This window comes from Diuraphis noxia, unplaced genomic scaffold, assembly GCF_037042655.1.
Source record: "Diuraphis noxia isolate RWA-SAM2 unplaced genomic scaffold, SU_Dnox_SAM2 contig0003, whole genome shotgun sequence".
Lineage (NCBI taxonomy): Eukaryota > Metazoa > Arthropoda > Insecta > Hemiptera > Aphididae > Diuraphis > Diuraphis noxia.
The window spans coordinates 53,128,417-53,154,223 of NW_028301713.1; the positions used below are offsets into that span (position 1 = coordinate 53,128,417).

General features: G+C 27.0%; 3 protein-coding genes and 1 long non-coding RNA gene across 7 annotated transcripts; 3 read left to right on the forward strand and 1 right to left on the reverse strand.

The window, feature by feature from the left end:
* Window positions 1-2,879: 2,879 nt before the first annotated feature.
* LOC149057523 (uncharacterized) lies at window positions 2,880-3,303 on the forward strand. The gene is made up of 3 exons (XR_016190781.1): window positions 2,880-2,897; window positions 2,970-3,003; window positions 3,162-3,303. It is a non-coding gene; the product is annotated as an uncharacterized LOC149057523 (long non-coding RNA).
* A 460-nt stretch (window positions 3,304-3,763) lies between these two features.
* On the forward strand, window positions 3,764-7,597 carry LOC107173258 (UDP-glycosyltransferase UGT4-like). Of its 2 annotated transcripts, none has more exons than XM_015523730.2 (5): window positions 3,764-4,155; window positions 4,820-5,406; window positions 6,565-6,787; window positions 7,022-7,241; window positions 7,326-7,597. In XM_015523730.2, exons 1-5 carry the CDS (start codon window positions 3,918-3,920, stop codon window positions 7,576-7,578), a joined length of 1,521 nt encoding a protein of 506 aa, XP_015379216.2. In that variant the 5' UTR covers window positions 3,764-3,917; the 3' UTR covers window positions 7,579-7,597. The 2 variants fall into 2 exon arrangements, with proteins under 2 accessions (XP_015379216.2, XP_089080019.1); XM_089223893.1 differs by lacking the exon at window positions 3,764-4,155 and adding an exon at window positions 4,255-4,655.
* Window positions 7,598-13,234: 5,637 nt separating this feature from the next.
* On the forward strand, window positions 13,235-19,702 carry Rab3-GAP (Rab3 GTPase activating protein). 3 transcript variants are annotated; one of them, XM_089222987.1, is made up of 23 exons: window positions 13,235-13,536; window positions 13,596-13,685; window positions 13,746-13,833; window positions 13,979-14,108; window positions 14,176-14,380; window positions 14,597-14,924; window positions 14,987-15,061; window positions 15,145-15,273; window positions 15,330-15,509; window positions 15,575-15,715; window positions 15,791-16,029; window positions 16,097-16,245; window positions 16,310-16,508; window positions 16,570-16,770; window positions 16,833-16,946; window positions 17,053-17,247; window positions 17,352-17,738; window positions 17,812-17,993; window positions 18,053-18,286; window positions 18,341-18,481; window positions 18,974-19,126; window positions 19,197-19,352; window positions 19,407-19,702. In XM_089222987.1, the coding sequence occupies exons 1-23, from the start codon at window positions 13,452-13,454 to the stop codon at window positions 19,548-19,550; spliced, it is 3,945 nt and encodes a 1,314-aa protein (XP_089079113.1). In that variant the 5' UTR covers window positions 13,235-13,451; the 3' UTR covers window positions 19,551-19,702. The 3 variants fall into 3 exon arrangements, with proteins under 3 accessions (XP_089079113.1, XP_089079115.1, XP_089079114.1); XM_089222989.1 differs by having other exon boundaries at window positions 15,151-15,273; XM_089222988.1 differs by having other exon boundaries at window positions 13,599-13,685.
* A 1,303-nt stretch (window positions 19,703-21,005) lies between these two features.
* LOC107173416 (uncharacterized) lies at window positions 21,006-22,044 on the reverse strand. Its single transcript, XM_089222990.1, has 2 exons — window positions 21,886-22,044; window positions 21,006-21,531 (listed from the first exon to the last, which is right to left on the reverse strand). Exon 2 carries the CDS (start codon window positions 21,518-21,520, stop codon window positions 21,062-21,064), a length of 459 nt encoding a protein of 152 aa, XP_089079116.1. The 5' UTR covers window positions 21,521-21,531; window positions 21,886-22,044; the 3' UTR covers window positions 21,006-21,061.
* Window positions 22,045-25,807: the final 3,763 nt, after the last annotated feature.

Consider the following 25,807-nt stretch of genomic DNA (forward strand, 5'->3'; position numbering starts at 1 on the left):
CACATTGATCAGCCAACAATCGGCGCGCGTTTGGCGTCTGGTGGATCGTAACACGTTTTCGCATATCGATAAGAAATGTATTATTCTTATTTCTTTTTAGATAACGCAATTTGTAGAGCTAGTCGGTGTTTTTTATACAACTATACAATTAAACAAATAGCCTTGGAACAATTCATATCTAAACTGACGATACCCGTTTGCGTACATTTAACCTTTTTTGCGACTTGTTTGCGTACAAATGTACAACTCGATAAACTAAAGCAAAAGTCTACTAAAACCCTTAACAAAAATAATATTTAAGATTGTTTTCAACGTTTTCCTTGCATCTTAACAACAGATCATTTGATTTTAAAACACGAAACTCACTATACTTATAGTTTTCAATATTAAAACAACGTTTTCCTCTGCGCGTTTCAAAAACATTTGATATTTGAATGTCCATAGACCATAGTACTACACGAAATATAATGACTATGCTATCTACATACATTCGTATGCATTACACGTTCGACTAAATAATAGGCATATAGTAACATCCAGCGGTCATCAATAACAAACACATTTATCTAAAATCACATTATCGTTTAGAATCTCACATTAGTTAATCAATTTCGTCATTTCATGTAGATTATTGAAATTTTGCTCTACAAGTAACAATTTAAGTCTAATTTAATAGCTGTACGCAAACGAGTTGTCATTTTCAGGTCAAAATTAGAATTAACCGGTTTTCACGTTTTTCGATGTATGCAAACGGGTTGTCAGCTTACAGGTAAAAAAGTTGTGTACTGTGCGCAAACGAATTTCACCAGATAAAATACACACACGAAAAAGGGCTGCATCCGAGTTGGGTCCCGAATTATTTTAGGTACTACACTAGTTGGGTCCCGGATTTTTATAGTTACTACACTAGTATTGGGTCCTGAATTATTTTAGCTACAACATTAGTTCTTGAATATGTTTTGGTAAGTACTACACTATACATACTAACATTTTCCTTCCCATTTTAACAAACTTAGAACTGTCTATAATCTATTTAGACCACAGATATGGTTAAAAATGTTTTTTTGCTTTTCCATTAAAATATAATTTATTATAATTTTATAAAAAATAAATCACTTTTGTGTTGATAAAAATATTAAAAATTTTAAAAACCAAGTATAAAAATACATATTATATAATATAAATATAGCCATATATAGGCGTAAGTGAAAAAATATTAAAAATTTTATAATTCTTCATATACCTATTATACCTATTATATGGCTATATTTAAATTAAATAATATGTATTTTTATACTTGGTTTTTAACATTTTTAATATTTAAAAAAAAAAACTGTAAAACACATTTTTAACCATACCTGTGGTCTAAATAGATCATAGACAGTCTGTTAAAATGGGAATGCAAATGTTAGTATAGTGTAGTACTTACCAAAAAATATTCAGGAACTAGTTGGAATACCTAAAATAATTCGGGACCCAACTTGTATAGTACCTATAAAAATCGGGTGGCTACTAGTTGCGTCTCGCGGTAAAAATTTCTTCCGAATTGCGGCCCGAGTTTTTTTGGGATGCATACGAATTGCGGCCCGAGTTTTTTTGAGTTACCTATGAATTGCGTCCCGGAATTTAAAATTAAATTAATTATATGTATGTAATTATATTTTATTATGTTATAATATGCATTGATTTTCATTCAAATATGCAAAAATATGCTAACAAAAATGCATGTTAATTAAATTTATTAAATTTAAAAATGACAAATATATATAATTCATTAAATGAGTAATATGGACAAAAAATGTATTAAATATATATCTATTTGAAATAATTGATGTATACCTAATGTAGATATTAAGCTATGTATTTTGTATAAAGTAGGATGTTGCATTTTGAACATTCACTCATCTAAATAAAAAGTCATGAACAATAATAAATTAAAATAAATTAAGTATATTTTTAATATTTCCAAGTTACCTGAAGAGTTACAGTTGACTACTAAAGACTTAAATTTTCAGTAAATATACTCTAAAATCGAGAAAAACTTCGTTCTACATCCGTTGAAGATATCAGGGCGTACATATAAGGTATACCAAGTCACTGCATGATAGGTCTTTCGGTTAAGATTAAATTATCTAGAATTGAAAAAACCCGGGCCGCAACTCGCCTGTACCCAAAATAAACTCGGGTCGCAATTCGGAGTAGACCTTTTTTCGTAAATATTTTCGGGACGCAACTAGTATGCAGCCTGAAAATCCGGGACCCAACTAATATAGTACCTTTAAAAATCTAGGACCCAACTAGTATAACACCTGCAATTAGCCCCTAGTACTCGGGACCCAACTCGGATGCGCCGAAAAAAAGGTTAGAGTACAGGAAACCCCCGTCTGCTGTGCTGTACCGTATTTCCTGTTATCGATTGATAATAACTGATGTTATTATTATTATGTGAATAGGTATAGATATACAAGTTACACGGGAAAATGTATTTTTGCCGATTTCAACCATTTAAAATCAAAAAATTGAAAATCGGGCGACGTGGTGACATCGGGAAGGCATTTGGAACAACTTTGTGAAAAAATTTAAATAGCGTAGTCACAAAATTGGTACATAAAAAAGTCCTGTTCTTTAAATAATAGGTAAATAAAATATAAAAATAAATATAATATAAAGATATAAAGATAAGGATTCGTAGATAAAATATTTAATATAATTTTTCACTCTTTTGTATTTATTGTGTTATAATAATTATTATTTTTAAATATTTAGTTCCTAATTTTATAGAAAATACGAGAAATATAAGTGGCTGACGTCAACTAAACCAATATCCTTTGGTTAATTACCGTGCGAAACAGTTTTTGCTATGTTACGCACTTGTTAGACGGAGACAACACATGCAGGTATCACGTTCTTTAAAAAAAAAGCAAAATTTAAATACATTTACATATTGAATATTAATATTTTTAACATAGATATACATTGACAGTGTACATATTTACCAATATCGTAAGTATTTAGGTACCTATATCAAATTATGATTGGTAATTTAAGAAAGTAAACAATTTAAATATGAATTATAAATAGGTAGGTATCTATAGTTGCAGATACATAAAAAATATCAAAATAATTATACTTATTTAGTAGTATCATACATTTATTTACAGGGGCATTTTAGGTGTAGTTCGTATACTGAAAATGGCACATACAAAATATTTTATTGTCTAGTGCTATACGGATTACGAATAGGAATGGAGATGTGTTCCACTAAATAGGTAGGTTACCTATGTGAGGATGATAACATGTAGTTGTGATTAAGATAACATATAAACGTAATATTATTGAACGAGTATCACTATATAGTGTACATGGTGTAATGATGTGCGCCTGAGCCATCATATCTCTTTTAAATTTAAAATGTGTATTAAAATATTTATAATAGGTTATAGGTCTACTAAAATCTATCAAATAGTATGAATTTTGAACCATTTCATAATAATTTCTATAGGTACTTCCAATGTAATCTTTTATTGAATCATAAGTCATCATATTTATAAAACATAAATGTGCTTATATAATATTAATCTCGTAGTTGAGAATTGAGCTGATTACTGATATCATATTATATTCATATTATTTAGACGATATACTTATACTATTATCATGTTAAAATAGCTTAATATTAATAATTATCCTTAGATATAGATAGCCGTATAGGCTAGGAATGCCTTATTGTAAATACATTTAAAAAAAGATGATATACTTATAACATATTATTCATTATACACATATAGCTCACAGATGGCAAATGTGTAAATACCTATATAAAAATAAACTAAAATTTTTCTTTCCATTAATTGTAGTATTATTAATCATATATTATTACTCGTTTAAAATTACGTTTTTAAATTTTTACATACATAATGTTGCCAAGCATGTTATTTTGTACAATTGCGTGTGCTGCGATCGCCGTTGCAAGGGCATCGAATATTTTAGTGTTTATACCGATGCCGTTTCCAAGTCATTTTCGTGGATTTCAACCATTGTTTGAAGAGCTATCCCGTAGAGGACACAACGTGACCGTAGTCAGTTCGTATCCCCAAAATCGTCAGATTGCCAACTACACAGAAATAGGACCATTTTTTTCCAAAAATGAACATGGTTTGTTAACCGTAAAAGTATAAGCAAGTTTTTTTTTTATTAGAAATAAGCCTCGGCAGCGGTGGCCACTGGCTGAATTGATTACATTGTTTTTACATATTTTTTTACATAAAGGTAGTTTTGTTTTTACATATTATTTTACATTACTTTTTTACTATAAATTTTCGATTTCAGTTTCTTTTATGAAGTTTAGTGTCTGTTTGATGGCTGATATGTTTCGACCTAGTGATTAGTATAGAAATTCTAGGATGTTGTGTTCGGCTCTTGCAGCTTCTGTTTGTTTGCGTTCGACGAGTATATATGTTTGAAAGTCAAATGAACTCCGCATGTTACGCACCTGGGCTTTTATTCTCTGCTCATTAGGCAACCGTGTGTGTAGCGAATGTGTCCTATTCTTAGACGTGTTAGTAATACTTCTTCTTTTCTGCTAAGATTTGTTATGTTTTTTCAATTTGTGAAATTATTAAAAAACAGATTAAAAAACATAACTCTGTTGTCAAGTAAATATTAAAGTTGACTCAAATTCTATTTTTCTGTACTGATTACTATTTATTGAATACTTATTATTGGCAAAAAATTGAATTGTCTGGTTTTTTCTCAAGGCTTCACATTACAATGACAGCACCTAATGATATGTGTAACTAATTTTACTTATTTGTTTTAGAAAGAAATGCTATGGAAATGATGGAATTGAACTTTGTGACGTCGGCTTTGACAGTATGGAGCATTGGCATAAAATTTACTAAAGTATTAACACATAAATCAATGGTAAACTTCCTCCAAACGAATTCCTACTCGTTTGATTTAGTAATAATAGAATCATGTTGTCAAGAATATAGTGTGGTTTTGGGCCATAAATTTAACGCACCCGTTATCAACCTGGTACCAGCCATGCTCTGGAGTAGCATGAGCAAATGGATACACGTCCCTTCCACTTTCTCGTACATACCAAATACCCTTTTGGAAACAACAAGCGATATGAGTTTCATACAACGTTTAAAAAACACCATCATTGGAATGTTGCAATTATATGTAGAAAATTACGTATATTTACCTAAAATGAAGGAAGTTATGGATACACACTTCACATACAAAGGATGGGAATCTAGACCTTCGCTTGAAGATATGTTAAATAATGTGTCATTAACATTAATAAACACTCATCATGCGATCGGTATATCCAGGCCATATCTCCCAGGTGTTATTGAAGTAGGTGGTATGCATATCAAAGAGCCCAAGCCTCTGTCTGGGGTACGTATAATATTAATTTAGTGTAGATAGGAGAGAGGTGGCCAAAGTGAGACGCTATAAATTATTTTTTTTGTTTTCAACGATAATCATTTAATAGGGTTATGGTTTTATTCTAAATATTAGTGAGCGTTAATAAACAGATTAATACATTCTAAAATGTAACATTCCAACTCAGAGAACCTTTTTTAAAACAATTGTCTCACTGTGACCCAGCCTTATACACAATGAGACACGTCACAGGGCACTATATGGTACATAATATAAAACATTTTTAATTTTTAGTTTATCTTTTATACTTAAACTTTTCATTTCTCAACACTTATATAATATGATAAAACAATTAAAGGTATTTTTATAGTAAATTTTAAAATAATTAATTGTGTTTTTGTATATAATTAAAAAAATGTAGGTATTCAATTAGTTTATTTCAACAGTTTTATGTTAAACTTTTAAAATTTAAAAAAAAATCATAACCTATATCACTTTATTACGATCACAACTTATTTCAACATTCTCATTTTGGAATTAAAGTTAAGTTATAGGTAAATAGTTAAATGAATAATAGAAAAGTAATAACATGTACAGTGAGACAACGGTATTTATTTGTCTCACTGTATACCGATCTATTATTTTGCAGATTTTTATCATTTTCAAATGAATATTTAAGATAAACAATTGTGTATACTACTAAATTATACACAAGAAAACTTAATTTATATGGACCTTAAAATATGTAACTTTGAATAAAATTCGATGAAAACATTTTAAAAAACGAAACTCAAATTGTTCACGTTTTGATAACAAAAAATAACAATATTATGATAAAATGATACATAACAATTTAATAAATTAATATAGTATAACATATTCTAGAGTGATAAACCGTCTCCACTAAGAATCGTTTTTTATACACAATTTTATATCATTGAATTCAAATTGAATACCATTCATCACAGTAACCCACTTGTTACCAACTGTAAAGTAGAGCGACATCCACTTAATCCCTTTTTTTAATTTGTGCAGAGTATATAGTACATGAAAACAGTACCTATAACTATATCTACAATCTACAAACTAGACATTGAGCTATTAAAATAAAATATATCATCTTTATGAAAAAAAATTATACAAAATGTATTGTGTTATTTTTTATTTTAGGATCTTCAAACTTTTGTAGATTCAGCAGAACATGGAGTGATTTATTTTAGTTTCGGTTCAATGATTAACCTAAATAATTTACCACAAGAAAAATTGAATATTTTTCTTCGAACTATTGAAAAATTAAAACAAAAAGTGATACTAAAATGGATACCAAATACTAGTGTAAAGTTATCTCAAAATATAATGATTGGTTCGTGGTTTCCTCAAAGTGATATTTTAGGTAAATATATGTCTGTAAGCTGTGATTTTGGAACATATTGAGAGGGTGAGTGATCTGATCAAGCTTTTTTTTATTTACTTATGTTTTTTATTTTTTTCTTATAATTTTGTAAGCAATGGTTTTTAAAATCACTGATTTCTCTGAATTATGTTCTAAAGACTCTCTTGTCCTACCTAGCTAGAGACTATTAGGATTTATTTTTCAATTATTGTAACTTTTATGTATATTATACAGCTCATCCAAATGTTAGGCTTTTCATAACTCATGGAGGATTACATAGTTTAGAGGAAACTGTTTATCATGCAAAACCTGTAGTTGCTATACCATTTTTTGCTGATCAGTATTTAAACATGAAATTAGTAGAAAAAAAAGGGTATGGTAAACTAGTCGATATTTTTAAAATTACTGAAGAATCATTTGGAAATGCCATCAAAGAAGTATTATCTAATCCAAAGTAAGCCCAAATAATTTATTTTATTAATATATTATACCTGAACACAATATATAATACGTACAATTTTGAATGTTCTTGTATAAGGTTTAAAAATAATGTAGAAATCCAGAGTCGTGTCTACAGAGATCAACCGATGAAACCTTTGGAACGAGCTGTTTACTGGATCGAGTATATTATTCGAAATGGAAGAGCTGAACATCTAAAAAGTGACTCGATGGGATTAAACGATATGCAGTATTTTTTGTTTGACATAGTATTTGTTTTACTAATACCAGTTGTATGTATAATTTGGTCAAGTTATTTATTTGTGGCAAAAATTACATCTAAACTATATTAAAAAATTACACTGCTCATAATTATTTTGAAACTCACTTAAGGTACCTAAATACCTAATGTCTCGTGCTCAGTTGGCATAAGCCATTAAAACAGAAGGGATTGAATGAATTCCAAATAGACTGTTAGTGATATAGACATTAGAATCATTAGATAAATTGAAAAATATTCTAAATGTTATGAAAATGAAGTTCAAATGATTTTTATCACTTATAAATTTAGCATAATAACGCTCTTCAAGTTTACGCCATAGGCGTAACTAGACCTTAAAGTTAGGGGAGGGGAAACTTCAGCCCTATAATTTTTATAATAGGTAAATTGAGTGGGGGTGGATCTGCCCTCACACCCTCAAACATATTACATTAATTGATTATAAATGTAATATAAATGTCAATTGATAATTGATATCATATTTTATTATTATATATTATAAAACAAATAATAAACAAAGTGATATTGAGGTTAAAATATTAGCGTATTATTAAGTATTATTTTAAGTTACATTTTCTTAAAATATAATTGAAACTATGATAGTTAAAGGAATTTTGTACATAACTCCTAAATCTTTAGGGCCCATCAGCTCATGACTTAGTTCATGTAACTCAGTGGCGTATTTACGGGGGGTGATATGGGTGATATATCACCCCCAGCGCATTTTTTTTTTAGGATTTATTTTACCCCGCATTACCTATTCTACAGCTTGTCCGGAACAGTCATTTTCAAGATTAAAAAGGATTAAATCATATCTACGCAACACAATATTGTGAAGTAATTACAAAATAATATTATATTAACCTATGCATTTTGTAATGTTTTATTTTTTCAATTTAGAAGAGGCTAAATGGTTTAGCAATGTTAAGCATTCATCGCGATATTGGCATTAATGTCTAGTGTTAAATGAAATGTCTCAAAAACCAAGACGAATGAATATTATTTTGTGATTTTTTTATGAAAATAAATGTAGGTATAATATTATAAATATTGGAATAGTTTTAAGTAACATCATGGTGACATGGCCTATATAGTGTACTTTAACGAAAGGTAAGATAACATAATGTGATCCTAGATATTTGTCCCCCTCGCAGTCTGTCCCTAATGTGCTAAATAATTTTGGTCATATCAACCCCTAGAAAAAAATCCTAGATACGCCACTGATGTGACTGTATCAATGGTTTGGTAAATATTGTACTATTTGAACTAAAAGCATCTATAAAGTGATAGTATACCAATTAAAATTTTTAACTATTACCTAAATTATAATTTTATTAATAAACAAATTTATTTTCTATTTCAACACTGGTTTTTCCGCAGCTCATTATCGGAGTATATATGTGGATTAGTTCTTTAATATTGAATAACGCATACAAAAGAACGATCATTTTTTGAAGTTATAATAAGTTTGTGGTAATGAATAACGGACGTCTGCAATGTAAGCTTGTCGAATATATAATGACCAATAACTTTAGATAATTTAAGGCAAATTATTTTAATTATACAGTTGTTAGTTTATATTCGCTGTCATGTCAACTAACTGAAGCCAGCATATTGAAATATTATGTTTATTTTTTAGATCATATTTAACAACCCAGCTGTATATCAGTGGTTTAGCGGCTCGTTTAAAATTATATATATATTTATGCTTTTTGAATAATATCAAAAGCTTACTAGGGGTATCATTGAGAAAAAATCGTTTTGGAGGCCCAGGGAAAGGTTATTATAATATTATTCTATGGATCCGGGCTTGCGAACATCAATTATACGAGATATATGAAATATATTTAGCACTCTATACCAGGTAGACAAACCATATGTATAAAATATAACTAAACACACAATACAATTTTATTATTACATTATAAATATATTTTTATATATTTACAATTTATATAAATATTGTATTAAAATTATACAGGTAATATTTGAACTTTATTTTTGTTGCTTTAATTTTTACAATATATTCATCAATGATAGTTTTCTACTTTTCTAGACTTCTAATGTTAATTTATTTATTTCGTTATACCTAGGTTAACCTTCCACTTTCTAATATGATCATGAATCATGATCAAAATATATTATTCAATAGCAATATTTATCTGCGGATATTATGTAGCTAAATTGCCTAGGTAGGACGCCGTTTGATCGTAATATATAATTATTTTTAATATTCTATTGAAATTCTTGGTAAAATGGTAAAAATTATCAATCTAACGGAAAAACCAAAAGAAATGTATGAAAAGATAGAACAGTAGTTAAGTTGTAGTTTGTCAATTATAGTAATCGTTAAGGAAAAGTTATTTTAACAAGAAAACAGACAAATTATTTCGGTGCTTGTGAGTAGGTGTTCTCGTATTATTATAATTTATATGCACTTCCGATTTCACAATTCTTTAGTTTGATAGCGTACACATTTAAATAAAAATACATTTTTAATAAACTAATAATATCTTACCATGTGCTAACTAGACTTTGGGACTTATATATTATCGTCTCTAAAGACAATACACATTTAGAACTGTGCACCAACTATCCATTAAAAATATCAATTACTTTTTCATTAAAACAAAAAAACGTCACGGTGACAAGACATACAAAACCGCATTCAGTAAAAATCATGCAATATTGCAATATATGTCACAATATAGAAATTATAGTTTTTTTAATTCAATTGTTATGATTTATGAATAAACGTTTATATCATTGTTATTATTTTTTTTTTTTTTTGAAAATTCCTTATTTAAAAAAGAAAGTAAAAAAAAATCTAATAAGATAGATTATGACGTGTAAATATTAGTTTAGTTCTATAATATTTATCGAAAATATGCAAAAATAAGACTTCAGATTTAGGAAAGAACTTTGTTTGCATGCAAAACAGCACGTAAAAAAAATAGTGTTACTCTAATATCCATGATAGTTTTTCCTGCGAAACAAATCATTAAGTTCAATTATTTGTTTCAAAAATCAATAAATTTCTATGACTTATCTATATATGTAATTATTTCCTTGTTTTTCTCTTATTAAAACTAGTAAACTATAACATATATAAATATTTCTTATATTTATTTTCATTAAATTCTTATAGTTTTTAAATAAAAATAGCTCCAACGTTGAGGGTTCCGGTTTATTCTAGTTTTAACTATAGTCATATCAGTTTTGACGAAAGAGGGTTGTTAAAATTAATATTGTTGTTTAGATAAATCTTGGTTTAACGGATTTCAGGTTTTAACTGTAAAATATTATATTACAAATGTCATATAATATAAAAGATATTGCCCTAAACAGGCAAGCTCCGTCACCAATAATTTGAATTATAGTGTAGGGGATAATTGTGCCATTTATGTTCAATAATTCAACAAACCATATTATTAATTATATTGTTATTGATTTGTAAGAATGTAAACAATTTTATTTTAATACACATAAATAACCGTACATAAACTGGGGTGCGTATACTGCAAAGACGCATTAATATTTGAAAATAATAAATAAAATACCTTGTTATTTTACTACATTTCGATATTTAGAACAAACCGTAGCTACCGTACATAAACTTTGTAAGTGTACGTATACGAAGACGCGTTATTTAATAATAATAATAATAATATTAATAAAAATAATAATAATAATAATAATAAAGTAATAAATGTGTCAACACATAAATCAGGTTGTTATAGCAACCATTTATAAACAAAATTTCCATCGTAAATCTCAAAATCCCCGTTTGAGCAACCCTTTAAAATGCGAATTTTAAAAAATCCTTTCTAAGTGCGCCTTTAGATTGCTTAAGGAACCTCTGTACAAAATTTCAAGTCCCTAGACCCAGCGGTTTGGTCTGGGCGTTGATGAATCACCTAGGACAATTCTTTATATATATATATATATATATATATATAAATAATAGAATCTAGTGAGAATACCAACAAATGAAAATTTTAAAGAACAGTATTAAGGAAATGTATGAGTTATTACAATTAAATTATTATTATTATTATTTACTTATGAATAATTAATAAATAGAAATATAGGTTTTCAATAATATAAACCTGCAGGCCCTATTATTTGTAAAATTTTGACTGCACACAAGCACACTTAATTTTACTGCTTTAAACAAAAATTGTATGCACTACTATCTTAGAAAAATCAATGTATGACATATATAATATATATAAATGTATAATATAAGTATAATAATTTAACAATGCAATCAAATCAAACAACAAAATTACTCATATTTCCTATTAGCTGGCATATTATGTAATTTTGTTTTGTAGGGCGTAGTGCACACACGTTCAAATCGCAGTGCACACTTGTACATTCGTGGTGCATATAAAAATGGGGCCTGATATAAAATATTTTGAAGTTATGCGGCGAAATAAATGCACGTTAGACATGTACAGTTAGCGTGGTAAGCTGTGTAACCAAAATTAGCATTGTTTTACCACTATAATTATTAAAACCTCGATGGCTTGATGGTAATAATTAGAATATTATAATAATTTATAAAGATCAGTGTATCAGTGAATTTCTTAAATTTAATTCGCTCTATAAAATCATAAAGTAAAGTCCTGTCAAAGAATCAATAAACCAATGGCGACCATTTTTCATAGTTTTTCACATTTTTCATGTTCTGTAAAAACAAAGCTTATGATCATATATCCAGGTGCACACCCAGAATTTTTTGTTCGGGGGGCTTAAGCCCCAAATCCCCCCTTGGGTGCGCCACTGCATAAATCAGTACACAGAACACGACTATAACCTATTAATCAAATATATTATATTATAGCTTATGTTATAATATATAGATATATTATCTTTATTCTACAGTCGTAGAACTGGTGCAATACTGCTACTCTGTGCTGCTGCCTGCTACAGAAGTCATTGTATAGTTACTGACTGTATCAGCCTAAAATATATATAATATTAGGTATTATCACTATTATCTGTAATAAATAACCGTGAGCAGTGTTGAATCCAGACAATTTTTCTGGTGGAAGCTCACTTTTTTTCATTGGTGAATGGTGATACGTCATTTTAGTTTTATGAATTATATCTATTAATAGGTAGTTATTCTTATTACAATTTATAATTTAGACATTTCAAATTTATATAAAACTACAAAACAAATTAAAAACAAATTATTATTTTTTTTTTTTTTAATTAATCTAAGATTGTCACACATTATTAATCATATTACCTATTATTATTATTTATTGCAATTCAGAAATTATAAATATTTAAAAAGTTATAAAACAAATTATTAATTTTTAAATTTTTAAATCAATTTAAGGTTAATCTAAGGTCGTCTTATATTATAAATTGTATTATTATAATTTATTACAATTCAGATATTATAAATATTGAAAAAATTACAAAATTAATTAGAAATCTATTAATTATTTATTTTTAAATTAGTATTGTGCATTTAATAAATAGGTACATTTTGTTGAAAGTCAGAAAGTTGTATTTGTCGGGGGGGGGGGAATTTCAGGGGGCATTCGCCCCCCCCCCCTAAAGTATACCTGGATTCTACACTGACCGTGGGTCAGCAGGACAAAGCGAAACATTTTATTCATACTGCGTAGTAGTTTTTTTTTTTTTTGTTCTGTATTATTGTGATAGTAGATACTAGATAATAGTTATCAAATCAAAATAAATACCAAACAATAATATTTACAATGGAGATTTCGATGTAATAGGCAGGCCTCTTATTATAGCAATATGCCAATATAGCAAAGATTTGTTTTATGTTTTCAATTTCGTAACTTACTTATACATTATTTATAAATGCATTCTATTTTTACATAAACTATATATACTTTAAAAAAGAGTTAACTATGTGAATGTAGGTATTTTAACGATTTCTTCATTAACCTTTTAAACATGTCTGTTCAACTTAAAGCGTTTGCCAAAGCTATCGATCTGTTAAAAATTAAATCTTACTTATTTGGATCTGATGATACAATCGGTAATAAATAGATAAAAATGAATATTTACTGTACAAAAAAATTATTTTTTTTTTTTTAGTAGATGTTTTCAATGACACTGTGAATTGTGTATCACCTGGAGGTGAAATCATAGTATTTGGACATGGCAACAAAATAATTACCTTTACAAGTAAGTATATTTGTATGTTTCGGTTGAATTACATAAAATTTACTATTTTTAATTTTATAGTCAAGTGGTTTTCCAATTCTACTGATGATGATATTATATGCCAGAGTTTTCAAACATTTTTAAGTAATCCCATTGACCAAGAAAACAAGTACCTATGTTAAAATATTTATATTTGTAAAACCATTAATATCTTTTGTATACAATTATTTTTTAAGAATATTGATAGTTGATAGTTATTATTCATTTATATATTTTAATACAATAATAATATAGTATATTTTGTGTTATTCCAGTGAAAAAATTACATCAGTTGTATGTCTTCCGATTGCAGCAATCGATACAAAGCTATCTACTCATTGTAGTCCTGAATGGTTTTGTATTGCTATTGGATTTTCTAGTGGATTTGTCAAATTTTACACTGAAGTTATTCTGGATTTTATATTTTTCATTGATTTGTTACAAATAATAAACTACTTATTTTATTTATAAGGATGGAGATCTGCTACTATCACAATTATTCCATAATAGTGCTGTTTTGAAATTACGGTGTCAAAGTCATCAGCCTGCTAAAACTAATCCCCCAGCTGTAGAACAACCTGAAGAAATTGCTATATTATATAGTAAAGTTATGTGTACAGTTGTTGGCTCAATTTTCATTAATATTTTAAGGTCTTGTAAAAATCAATTGGCTAAAAGTAAGCATAAAAACAAATGGTAATAATAGTAAATTATTTTATTATTATTTTTTTTTAATAGAAATTAAATTGAATTAAAAAATTGGATATTGTGAAATTTATGAGTAAAATATGTATATACAACTTTGGTTAATAGAAATAATTTAAGCAATTATAGAACTATATTATTATTATCAAATACTTGTACAAATGCATTGGGTATTATTTATATTTTAGTTCAAGCAAAATGTATGGGTGATATAAGTATCCCTCCATTAACATATAAAAAGTGGGCTTTTGATGTTCAGAAAAAGATAAATGACGCTGCTATTGGTCCCAGATATGACATCACTAGTTTTCAACACATAGTAGCAACAAATATTTGCAAAGGTATTAGTGGTGATAAACAAAATTGTATACCACAAATGACTCAAATTATAGCTGCTGGTGTTGAACCATATTTGGCCATTCATTACACAATTGGAGGACATGCTCAACCTACTTTTGGAAATATAACTAAAGCAGTTACTAATCAATTGAAATCTTCTTTTATACAAACATTACCGTAAGAATTTAATTATTTCATAATACAATGTAGATAAATTAATAAGTTGTTTGCAATTTTAGACATTGGTTGTCTTATAGTTTATCATTAAATGAAACTCCTGATACACTTGAACAACCTGAACAGCTTGGATGTCGGTAATAACTTTACTAAAATAAAATATAAATTATTATGCTTAATATTAATAATAAAAATAATAAAATATCTAAAAAATAATTAGTTTTAGTCTTAATGAAAATGAATGTGAAGCTTTGAAAATTGAATTAAGCCCCCAATTATCCATTGGAGTGATTTCTGATAATTTGGGAAAAGTGACACTTTTTGAGGTCAATGCGGGAGGAATAATACGGTAATTTAAGTTTATGGTTTATTTTTATTACAATAATAATTCTTATGAATATTTAGAACATGGGACGGATATAATGACGTCCAATTTGGATGGCTAGTAGTAAATGAAAATAAGAGTTCTACTTCTAAGCAAGCCTTATTTTTAATAATGTTTATACCATCTAGAGAAGTACTAGAAGTTTGGTCTATGCATAACTATGAAAAAATATCTATGTCTAAAGTGTCTAAAACTGGAAAGTATGTTGTATTACAAACTTTATGGGTCACTAATGCAATCTGTATTACTTCTATTTGTATTTTAGGCTTTTTTACACAAATTTTGGTTTGTTTGGAGCTCTAAGTACATCAAGAATGAACATATACAATGCTAATTATCATTGTTATTTTATAGATGAAACAGAAAATATTACAGAAATAAATGTACCTTATCACTGTATAGAAAAGTATATATGATTTATTAAAATATTTAATGTATTTATCGTATTAATAATTTTTATTTTTATAAAATCTTTACTTAGTTGCTCTAACAGTCAACTTTCTCAAGATATGTATACATTTAAAACATTCAAGTCATTATGTAAAAGTGAAAATTTAGATAATGAAATCCTCTGTGAAGAAGTAGTGAAGTTAGTCAATAATTTAATGACTGATAAAGTAAGGCAACAAGCATTTGATTATATTACAACCAGTAAACGCATAACACAAAACGTTTTGGTCGCATTTTTGAAAAACTTTCAAACAAATTTAAAAGAAAAAAGTAAAATCTTGACAAGTAATTAATGTACTAAAAATTAAAATACATAATAATTTTGATTTAACTTTAGAACTAGGTGACCCTCAAAATTATGATGAAAATTTATTGAAAAATACTAATAACCATTTAAAGCTTATAATGTTTTTCAAATTTTTATCCAATTTCCAAAAAAAGCATCGTTTTCAAGCATTACCTTTATCAGCTGAAGATAAAATTCAAGTATACAAGTATAACACTATGTTGAATATATTATTATATTTATTCATATTCACTTTTTTTAAAGGAATTGTGTAAAACACTTCGTTTAAGCGATCAGGATATGGATAAAATTATTTCTCTACTACCTATTGAACCAAAAAAAAAAACTGTAGTGATGTTCAGTGAAGACGTGAAATCGATAAATTTAGTTGAATTACTATCTTATTTTAATACAACTGGTGAAAATGTATCTATAAACATTGATAAAAATGTAGATGAATTATGTAAGATTTATCCATATTTATATGTATTTGTAATATTGTATATTAATAAAAATATTTTTAGGTAAACATATATTTGAACCTATTATGCTTTTTGATAATGATATCGGAGAATGGAATTCTGCATGGATAGCTAGTGGTATTCAATCATCAGATATGGTTTATTTAGCTGTTAAATATTGGCTATCAAAACCTCTCACCTTAACAGTAGTAACAGAAATGTTAAATTTTCACAGAGTAATTGACACAATCTGTAATTCTAATGGTATGAGTTGAAATTATAATTCCATAGCATGTATTGTATATATTTATATATATTGTAATCAGGTGTAAAATTTGATTGGGAAGTAATACAAGATCAGTTTTCGTGTAGTTCAAATACCTTTGCTTGTTTTACTGGAGCTATAATTTGTAAAACAATTGCATCTAGTAGAACAACAGGTTGGTTATCATATTAATATGTAGTATGTTAGTTATTTGAGAGGTGATTAAAAGTGGATTTTTAATATATTAATACTTTTGTTATTTGTATAATTCATGTTTTTAGTCAATGTTAGCAATGAATGGGAATGTATCTCTGGAAATGACTATCAATGGAATATATTAATTGAAAGACTTGAGCAGTTGTGCCATCTCAATGCAACATTAAAATATTGTTCAACACAACCAGTTGGAACACTTCACTGTTTAAAATATGAATACTCATCGATTACACTAATAGATTTACTGCAACTTGGACGTGGTAATATCATTAACAAATTACATTTATTATAATAATACATTATAATAATACATTATAATAAATAGTTACTTAATTACATTATATAACTAAAAAATTGATTTTAGGTGGAGTGTCTACACTTGTTGGTAAATGGTTGGCTGGTATAGGCTTTGATCCTACTTTAGTGATTGATGAGCATTTAATAGATTTCGATAAAAAAAAAACTAAACCATTAAATAAAAATAAAGGAATTATGGGTATTCAAGAAGGTCTCGTTATAAATACAGAGACAGCAATTGAAGTCAAAGCATTGAATATGGCAGAGAAAGAAATATTAGACACATTAAAACGTCTCAAAAGTTTTTTCCCTTACAGTTTGGATGGCAATACATTATTAAGTAATATTTTTTGGGAATATTCATTTGCTTGGAAGAATTGTGTGGCTGATCTTAGACCACTTAAAACAGCATTAAATGTTGCTGATACAATACCATGTTTGCATACCCGACAAAGCAAGTATAATATTTTATTATGTAATATTATGATTGGTATTATAACTTGTGAGCGTTTTATTATTACTTTTAGGTATGTGTTCTTTAATATGGTCTTTACATATATCGCCCATTTTTTTATCAGCTGTGAGACTTATTGATCGTGTTGGAAAAGTTCCTAAAGACAAGTTGTGCATTCAAGATATTGGGATGCCAGATCAATATATAGTCAAATTTTTTGATTTATGCGAACGTTTTTTTGATATTATTATTAAGGTCGATATAATAATAAGAATATAACTTCTTTTGGTAGTAATCAAATTATAATATTCCAGGCAACTTTATTAGCCGAAGAAGTTGAACTTGCTGAAATAAAACATGATTTTTTCTGGGAAAATTGGAAAACCAATAACCAACATAAACTTACTCTTGTTCAAATAGCTTTAAATAGACCTAATCCTGATCAAGAAACTCTTTTTTTGTCTCATCAATTTGTTAGAACATTTCATATATTAGCCAAATTTTCAATACACATAAATAAACCACTGAATAGTCTATTTGACTGTAATGTAAGTTGGTATTCAACAAATATTGTTTTCCTAATAATAAAATTATTTTTATAGATACATGAAATTGATATTTCTAATTTGAACCAAAACACCTTCAATCAAGAAATGACAAGGACTAAAGTTAAGAAATCAAAAACTAATTTCATCATCAATTCTATTAATTCAGCAGTCGGCCTTATACAAAAAGATTGTGAGGTATAAATGTGATAACCTTTTTCACCATTTACTGTTTAAATAATGGAAAATGGTATTCTGTTATAAGCAGAATATTATTTTTAATTTTAAGTACCTAATCAATAAAAACAATTAAAATTAAAGTTTAGTTTTTAAAAATATATATCTAATTAGTGATAACTTATAAAAATAATAACAAATAATTATGAGCTAAATAATACATAAATTCAAACATAATAATATAACATTAAAATAATTAATCAAGGTTTTCCTCATTTGATGCAATTTTAATTATAAATATTGCATGACTTAATAACTAGGTATGATCACAACTTTGTGATATGCATACCATCCTTGCCTTGTCTAAAGTGTGGTTCTCCGCTTTTATTATATTCTGTTAACATTGCCAACCAATGAAATGCGAAGAACTATGAGCAATGGTTTTGTATATATAATAGTGGGGATACGAGCAAACAAGACAAAACTGTTTTTTTTTCATTGAAACTTTTTTAGGATGGTCAATATGAGTTTGAAAGCAAGGAATGTATGTTTTGGATAAATAAAATATTTCAATTGGCTTTTGATTGGCAATTAAATTTAGATGATCTTAGAATATGTCAAGTTGTTTCACTATATAGTAAAGGACACGATCGTTTAGCTGAAGAAGTAAAGAATCAATATTTTATTTTATTTGATAAGAAACACATTCTTATTATATAGTTTATATTTTGAATAGATCATACCAGTTGTCCACAATAAAGAAAACCTTGTAAAGCATTTAATGAATGTAATCAAACATAGATTGCAATTTGAAGTATGCATTAGTAATTTAGACTTTCATGATAAAATTGTACACTTTAGTCCAGAAATCGTTTCTTGGCTTAATAGTCCGGTGAGTTTTACATAACAAATATTAAATTATTTACTATAAAGTTTTTAATTTCAGGTGACCATTGATGTTGAAAAGTCATTATTAAGAGAAACTTTAGAATTAGTACAAACTGTAATAACTTTATTACCAGAAAACGATAGTCAACATGAATTTGTTACCAGTCTAATGGATAGTTTGATATCCTTAATTAATAGTTGACAGCAAAACATATACATGTAAATATTGTAAATGTTATATTTCAAAGTTTACCAATGAATATTTAATAATACAATAAATAATATCACCATAATATCATGTAATATGTTTTACCTAAAAAATAAAAATTTAAGCAATAATAGAAAACAACAAAATTGTTTTAGTTTTATATACTGACAAATTATTCTATTACCTATTTTTCCAACAAAGTTACCTAATGCAGTAAAAATATGCAGAATAGAAGAGATTAAAACTTATTACAAAAAGTATACTATTTGTGAATTTGTTGCACTCAAGTATCAACATTTGAAAAATTTAATCATAAATCAAATTTTTTTGAAAAGAAATTATATTAATACTTAATATAGTTTACAAAAAAATGAAAAAAATTGTATTTATTTAAATAGGTACTTTTAAATAATAAATTGTGTATTTAACTTAAATTATTAAATAAGCACTTAACATAAAACGATAATAAAAAATGTTCTAAAATATAGATAACATTTTTAAGTATGATGTATATCTATAAGGCATGTGTAAAATATTTTATATGACAAAACAAAAATGTTTGATAAAATGTGTGTAAACAATTTAAATTTACAAAAACTTGAAAGAAAACAATTGAAGGCTATAAAAGAACTAAAAAATTGTAAATTTCTAAATAAAAGTTTAAAATCTATTCTGTTTGGTACCTAATTCAAACTTTGTATCGAAAAAAAACTTCATGCATAGCCTTTGCCACATGAGTAATTCTGTTCTAAATAAACTATTAACTAAACATACAAGGTAATAGGCATGTTACACAAGTGTCTAGCGATAAATGACTCAACAGAATTGAATGAAAATTCATACGAAGAGCAAAAAAGTGAAATTTATTATCATAAGCAGAACTAGAAAACTTAATTAGGACATACCTAATGATTTATTTGAAAAAAAAATTTAAGTACAAAAAAATGTTTATTTTAAATACTGTAAGGTCAATGTTAGGTAAAGCCATTGCCTGACTAGCCCTGTCCATAGCTTCAACTATGCCTATTATTATACAGTATTAGAAAAAAATGTTAATACGCAAGCTGCAGCTTGGCGCAACCCTTTATATTATATTATATTTATCTATTCAATATTTGATGATCTTTTGTTAAGTTTCATATTATTATTATTGTTTGATACAAGTATATTATTTAAATATATTCTGCATTGACAATATTTAGAAACACTTAATAAATCAAGTTATTAAGATGCCAATATTATATGACCTACCATCTGTGGTCCAACCATTCGAATGATGTAAATAATTTAAATTAAACAAGTTATGACAGTCCTACTACAAGGCTTTATGTAGATATAATCTAATATATCCATATCATAAACTCTTATAATCAATCAAAATTTACAACAACTCACATTATAATATGAAAATTTTGTTTTTAGTTTTGAAATTTAAAAAAAAAACAAATGTTTACTGTACAGCAATATTTATTTAATAGTATGCAAAAATTTAATACATTAACATCTTATTTTTTATTTTTTATAGTTCCATAATTTTTAATTATATCAGTAGATTGTTTCATTTTCTTTATGTTTGATCTTTTGTTATTATTTTTTGATGTCCTCACCATTGTTTTAGGCAATTTAAAAAGTTCTTCTTGATTTTTTTTCACTTCAGCATCTTGTTTTAATTTTTCTTTTAATTGTTTATAATTTAAATTTTCTTTTTTTCTAGGTTTTGCCCCCAATTTAATAGCAAGTTGTTCCTTTGCTTTGGTATTCCTTGCATCAAAGTGAGTTGTAAATTTAAATATTTCATTTTGTAATTTCCTTAAATTAACTTTTTCATCAATTATTATTGAAGTATCAGACTTCAGATAATTGGTTTTTTGAATTTGGCTTATTCGTTTTCTTGATTTATGTTGGATTATCTGAACAGGTGGACGATCACCTTTTAACTTAGAGGACAATGTTTCAACTTCCATGATATATCTTTCTAAAACAAAAAAATATTGAATTATAAGCAAGTAACTTGTCATTTTTATATTATTATAATAAATTAGTAATTACCTACCTGCATGCTATTGTTATAACTTTATAAGTAATGCGAGTGTTGATAAATTACAAAACCTTATTTTCATTTTTAAGTATAAAACAAAAATTATATTAATCAGAAAAACTCAGAAATAGCAAATTTAATTAAATCCTAGAAAAGTATGGCCTATAGGACATATGTAAGACGTAATCATTTAAATTCCTGCATATTAACTCATAGTGAACTATACATTCTAATCGCCAGTCTCTAAGTATATATCCTATTATTTAATAAATATTCATTAAATATACTTACTTTGAATCTATATTTGTGTATTTTTATAGAAGTTGTGCGACGATTCAATTTTTGATTTATTATTTAAGAATATACTTCTTTCAGTTCTTTCATAATTAATTTTAAAAACTGATTTAAAAACATGGTTTGTTTATGAATGTATCACGATTTAAGATAACATACTATCTTCATGTATGCCCATTTTTGCTCAGCTAGTGATAAGAAATCTTGTACGCATGGTTGCATTGAAAAATATATCAGGTGCCGACCAACACATTACACAGTACATACATAGAATTATATTACAATGTCATATTCTGTGGTACAATCATAATAGAGTACGAGTATTATTATATTACTTTCTGGGTACAATTTACAAGATGGCACCATAAAATTCATCTAAAAATGTATACGGTTTCCTAATTTTCCATTTTTTACACTGCGTTTCAATTAAACGAGTTTCTGACATGCAATCAGTTTATTTTCTTCGCAGATATTCCGTAAGTTGCTATAGTATATAACACGCATATTCAAAAAGCCGATAAAATTCTTCATTCGACCACCAAACTTAAAAAGGCCTCATAGTTTCTGAAATAATGTTAACCAGATGGCAGATAACCTAATCTATGAGAAGTTGGACTAATTAATATTAGTTAAATAAATGAAACTATGAAATTGTCGTATAAGTACAGCTACTAGCAAGTATAATATCTTAATACTAGGATAAACATTTCATATAGTTATTTATAATCAGTTTAGGAATTTTTGGATATATCTGGTAATCCGAGTACCTAATGTTTGGGTAATAATGGGTATCTATATAGTAGGTAATTATTTGAAATCCAAAATCTGATGTATACAAATAGGTATCATATAGATTCTAATCAAAAAGGTTATTATTTTAAAACACGAGAACACTAGAAAAATTTCTGCGGGTGTATATGCATTACATTTTGCCATATTGGTTATAACAGATAATTAATATTTAATATAATATGTAGGCACTACAAAAGTGTTCGTTTCTGAAAGCTAAATTATGATAGGTAGGTTCTTAGTAGGTTCTAAAGTTTAGAATCTAAATGCAGAAAGGTAATAAAAATATTATATATTTTATTTTATGACCTATACTTATGATTATACAGTATAATAGTATAGGTTACCTACCTATTCCTAATCCTAATATCTGTATAATGTCCCACTCGGTGATACTCGTGGCAAATTTTGTGTTTATGGCACAGACATTGAGGTAGAGTGGGAAAAAAATTCAGGACAACAAATAGGTACTAAAATTATATATAATAGGTAGTGTATGTATTTTACAGATAAAACTATTAACAAAACTATAAAACCGAAATAAAATTACACAAACCAAAATAATAATAAATCATAATATGTTCTAATGAAATTAAAATAAATATAGCAAATTAGCAACTTACAATTTATAAGTTATAAAGAATAAACTATTTTAGCTTTAGATATAATTATAATAATGGCTTTATCATAATTTAAAATATCAAAATAATTAAGAAATAATCAATTAAATTCGATTTCACTTCGTATATAATATATAAATAATATAAACCCTTTCATTACTCTACATTATTTTTTTTCTATCTATACTTTAGGTAAACGGGCCATTTAGCTTCCAGGCCACCGCGTGGAAACAAAACCGCTTTTCGGAAAATGTCTTAAACTCCTTTGGGCTTTGACCTACGACTTTTGATGTCAGTCACAATAGACTTTGAAGCATTAAAAAAATCAGAAGAAGCAAATAAAACCAAACTAAAAATAATGAAATTGTCAGAGATTTACGGTGATATTTTGAAGAATAATGCGATTTGTATAGAAGCTGAGTATGATGTGTGGCTATCAAAGTGAAATCGTGTGAAAATGGGGGCTAGGTAAATTGAGTCCGAGATAAGTTTGGTACATTTTGAAAGCGGTAAATTGAGTACCGGGGAAAAATAGGTAGTAGGTAAGTTGAGTTCCGGAAAAAATAAGGCAGTAGGTAATTTGAGTCTTAAGTAAAAACGATTTATATGCATTTAAAATTTAAAAATGTGCACTATAAAATTTGTACTTATGATTTGTGAACAATTCATTGACTGCATGTATATGATTTTGAAAATAGCAACATGCATTTTGATTGCATAAAATTTATTATAAAATTAATAAAAATGCATGTTGGTATTTTCAAAATCATATACATGCAGTCAATAAATGCAGTCCACAAATCACAAATAACAATTTTATAGTGCATATTTTTAAATTTTAAATGCATATAAATCGTTTTTCCATGGGACTCAAATTACCTACTACCTTATTTTTTCTGGGACTCAACTTACCTACTACCTATTTTTCCCCGGGACTCAATTTACCGAGTTAGGGTCATTTGGGACTCAATTTACCAACCCCATGAAAATGAATAACGGCAGAATTCTAGAAACAGCTTTAGAAGTACTTGATACTTGATGTTTGTGATGTTGATATGTTTTCCGCAAGGCGCAATTCATACTTTTTATTAATTCATATTTAAGCAACTTTGCCAGTCAGTGTAACGACGGCTGAAAACCTGGTTACGTACACGAATGATTGAGGACAGACTCAATGGTCTCGCTCTAATCCACATTCACCGAGATATATCTATAGATATAGAGCAAGTTATAGATAGATTTGCTAAAAATCAAAATCAGAAATTAGATTTTGTTTTATAAAATGTAATGTAATTTTAGATTCTGAACGAAGTGATGAATGTATTGATTTTACAATGATGTGTTTTTTTTTGTGTCGGTGTACAGCATAACTTGTCGAAATAATGCTTCAATTTCAAACTTTGGGGGTGATTTCCGATGTAAAAGTGAATATCCTTGGTGCATTATAGAGGTTAAAAGTTAACATTTTCCAACAGTTTTCAAAAAATCGAGAAAAACAAAAAAAAATGACAGAAAAATGGGAATTTTTACGCAAAACCAGTTTTCGACCAAATCGATTTTTTTATATGGTTGTAATTCAAAAACTAATCACTGTAAATACTTGAAATTTTCACCAAATGTTAATGTTAGTGATATCTATATACAATTTAATTTTCAAAAATTTTCGACTTTTTTGAGTCATTTTTAGACCACTGAAATTTTCGATTTTTTTGAGAATTTTTTTTTGAAGTGTCGATAAATTTTTTGGCCCTATCAAAATACTTGAAATTTTAATACAAAGTTCCTCATATGTTATTCTTATAGTGATTAAAAAATTATAAGAATACATAGGCACAATTTTTTTTATTAGCATTTGAAGTTCAAATATTGACAAAAATTCGTCAAAACCATGAATATATTTATTTTTTGTGTCTGTCATCTCGTTTTGGGGCAGTAAAAGTGTTTTTTTTTAAAGTGATTTTTGACTTCAGTACCTTATTCGATCAGAAAGTGAATCTAGTTGATACTTTAGGGGATCAAAAGTAAAATGTTCTTAATATTTTTCTAAATAATCAGGATAAACAAACTAAAAATTAAGGGAAAAACAGGAAATTGTCCGTACAATCAGTTTTCGACAAAATCGATCTTGATTTTTGTTGTAACTTTAAAATGAATGACCATTGATACATGCAATTTTCACCAAATGTTTATATAAGTATATTCTAACCATCATGAAATTTTCAAAAATTTTTAACTTATGTTAAACTATTCATAGGTATATGCAATTTTCGATCATTATTAGTTTTTTTCTAATTAATATCGATAAAAATTTATTTTTTGGGTAGAAAATCTTGAAAATTTAATACAAGACTCTTAACATATTGTTACAATAGCAATTGAAAATTAAAAGAAATTTATAGTCACAATTTTTTTTTATAAGCATTAAAATTTTGAATTTTGACAAAATACGTAAAAATCACAAATTATTTTAAGCAAGAAATTCATAAAAAAATTTCTTTTTTAAACTAAGA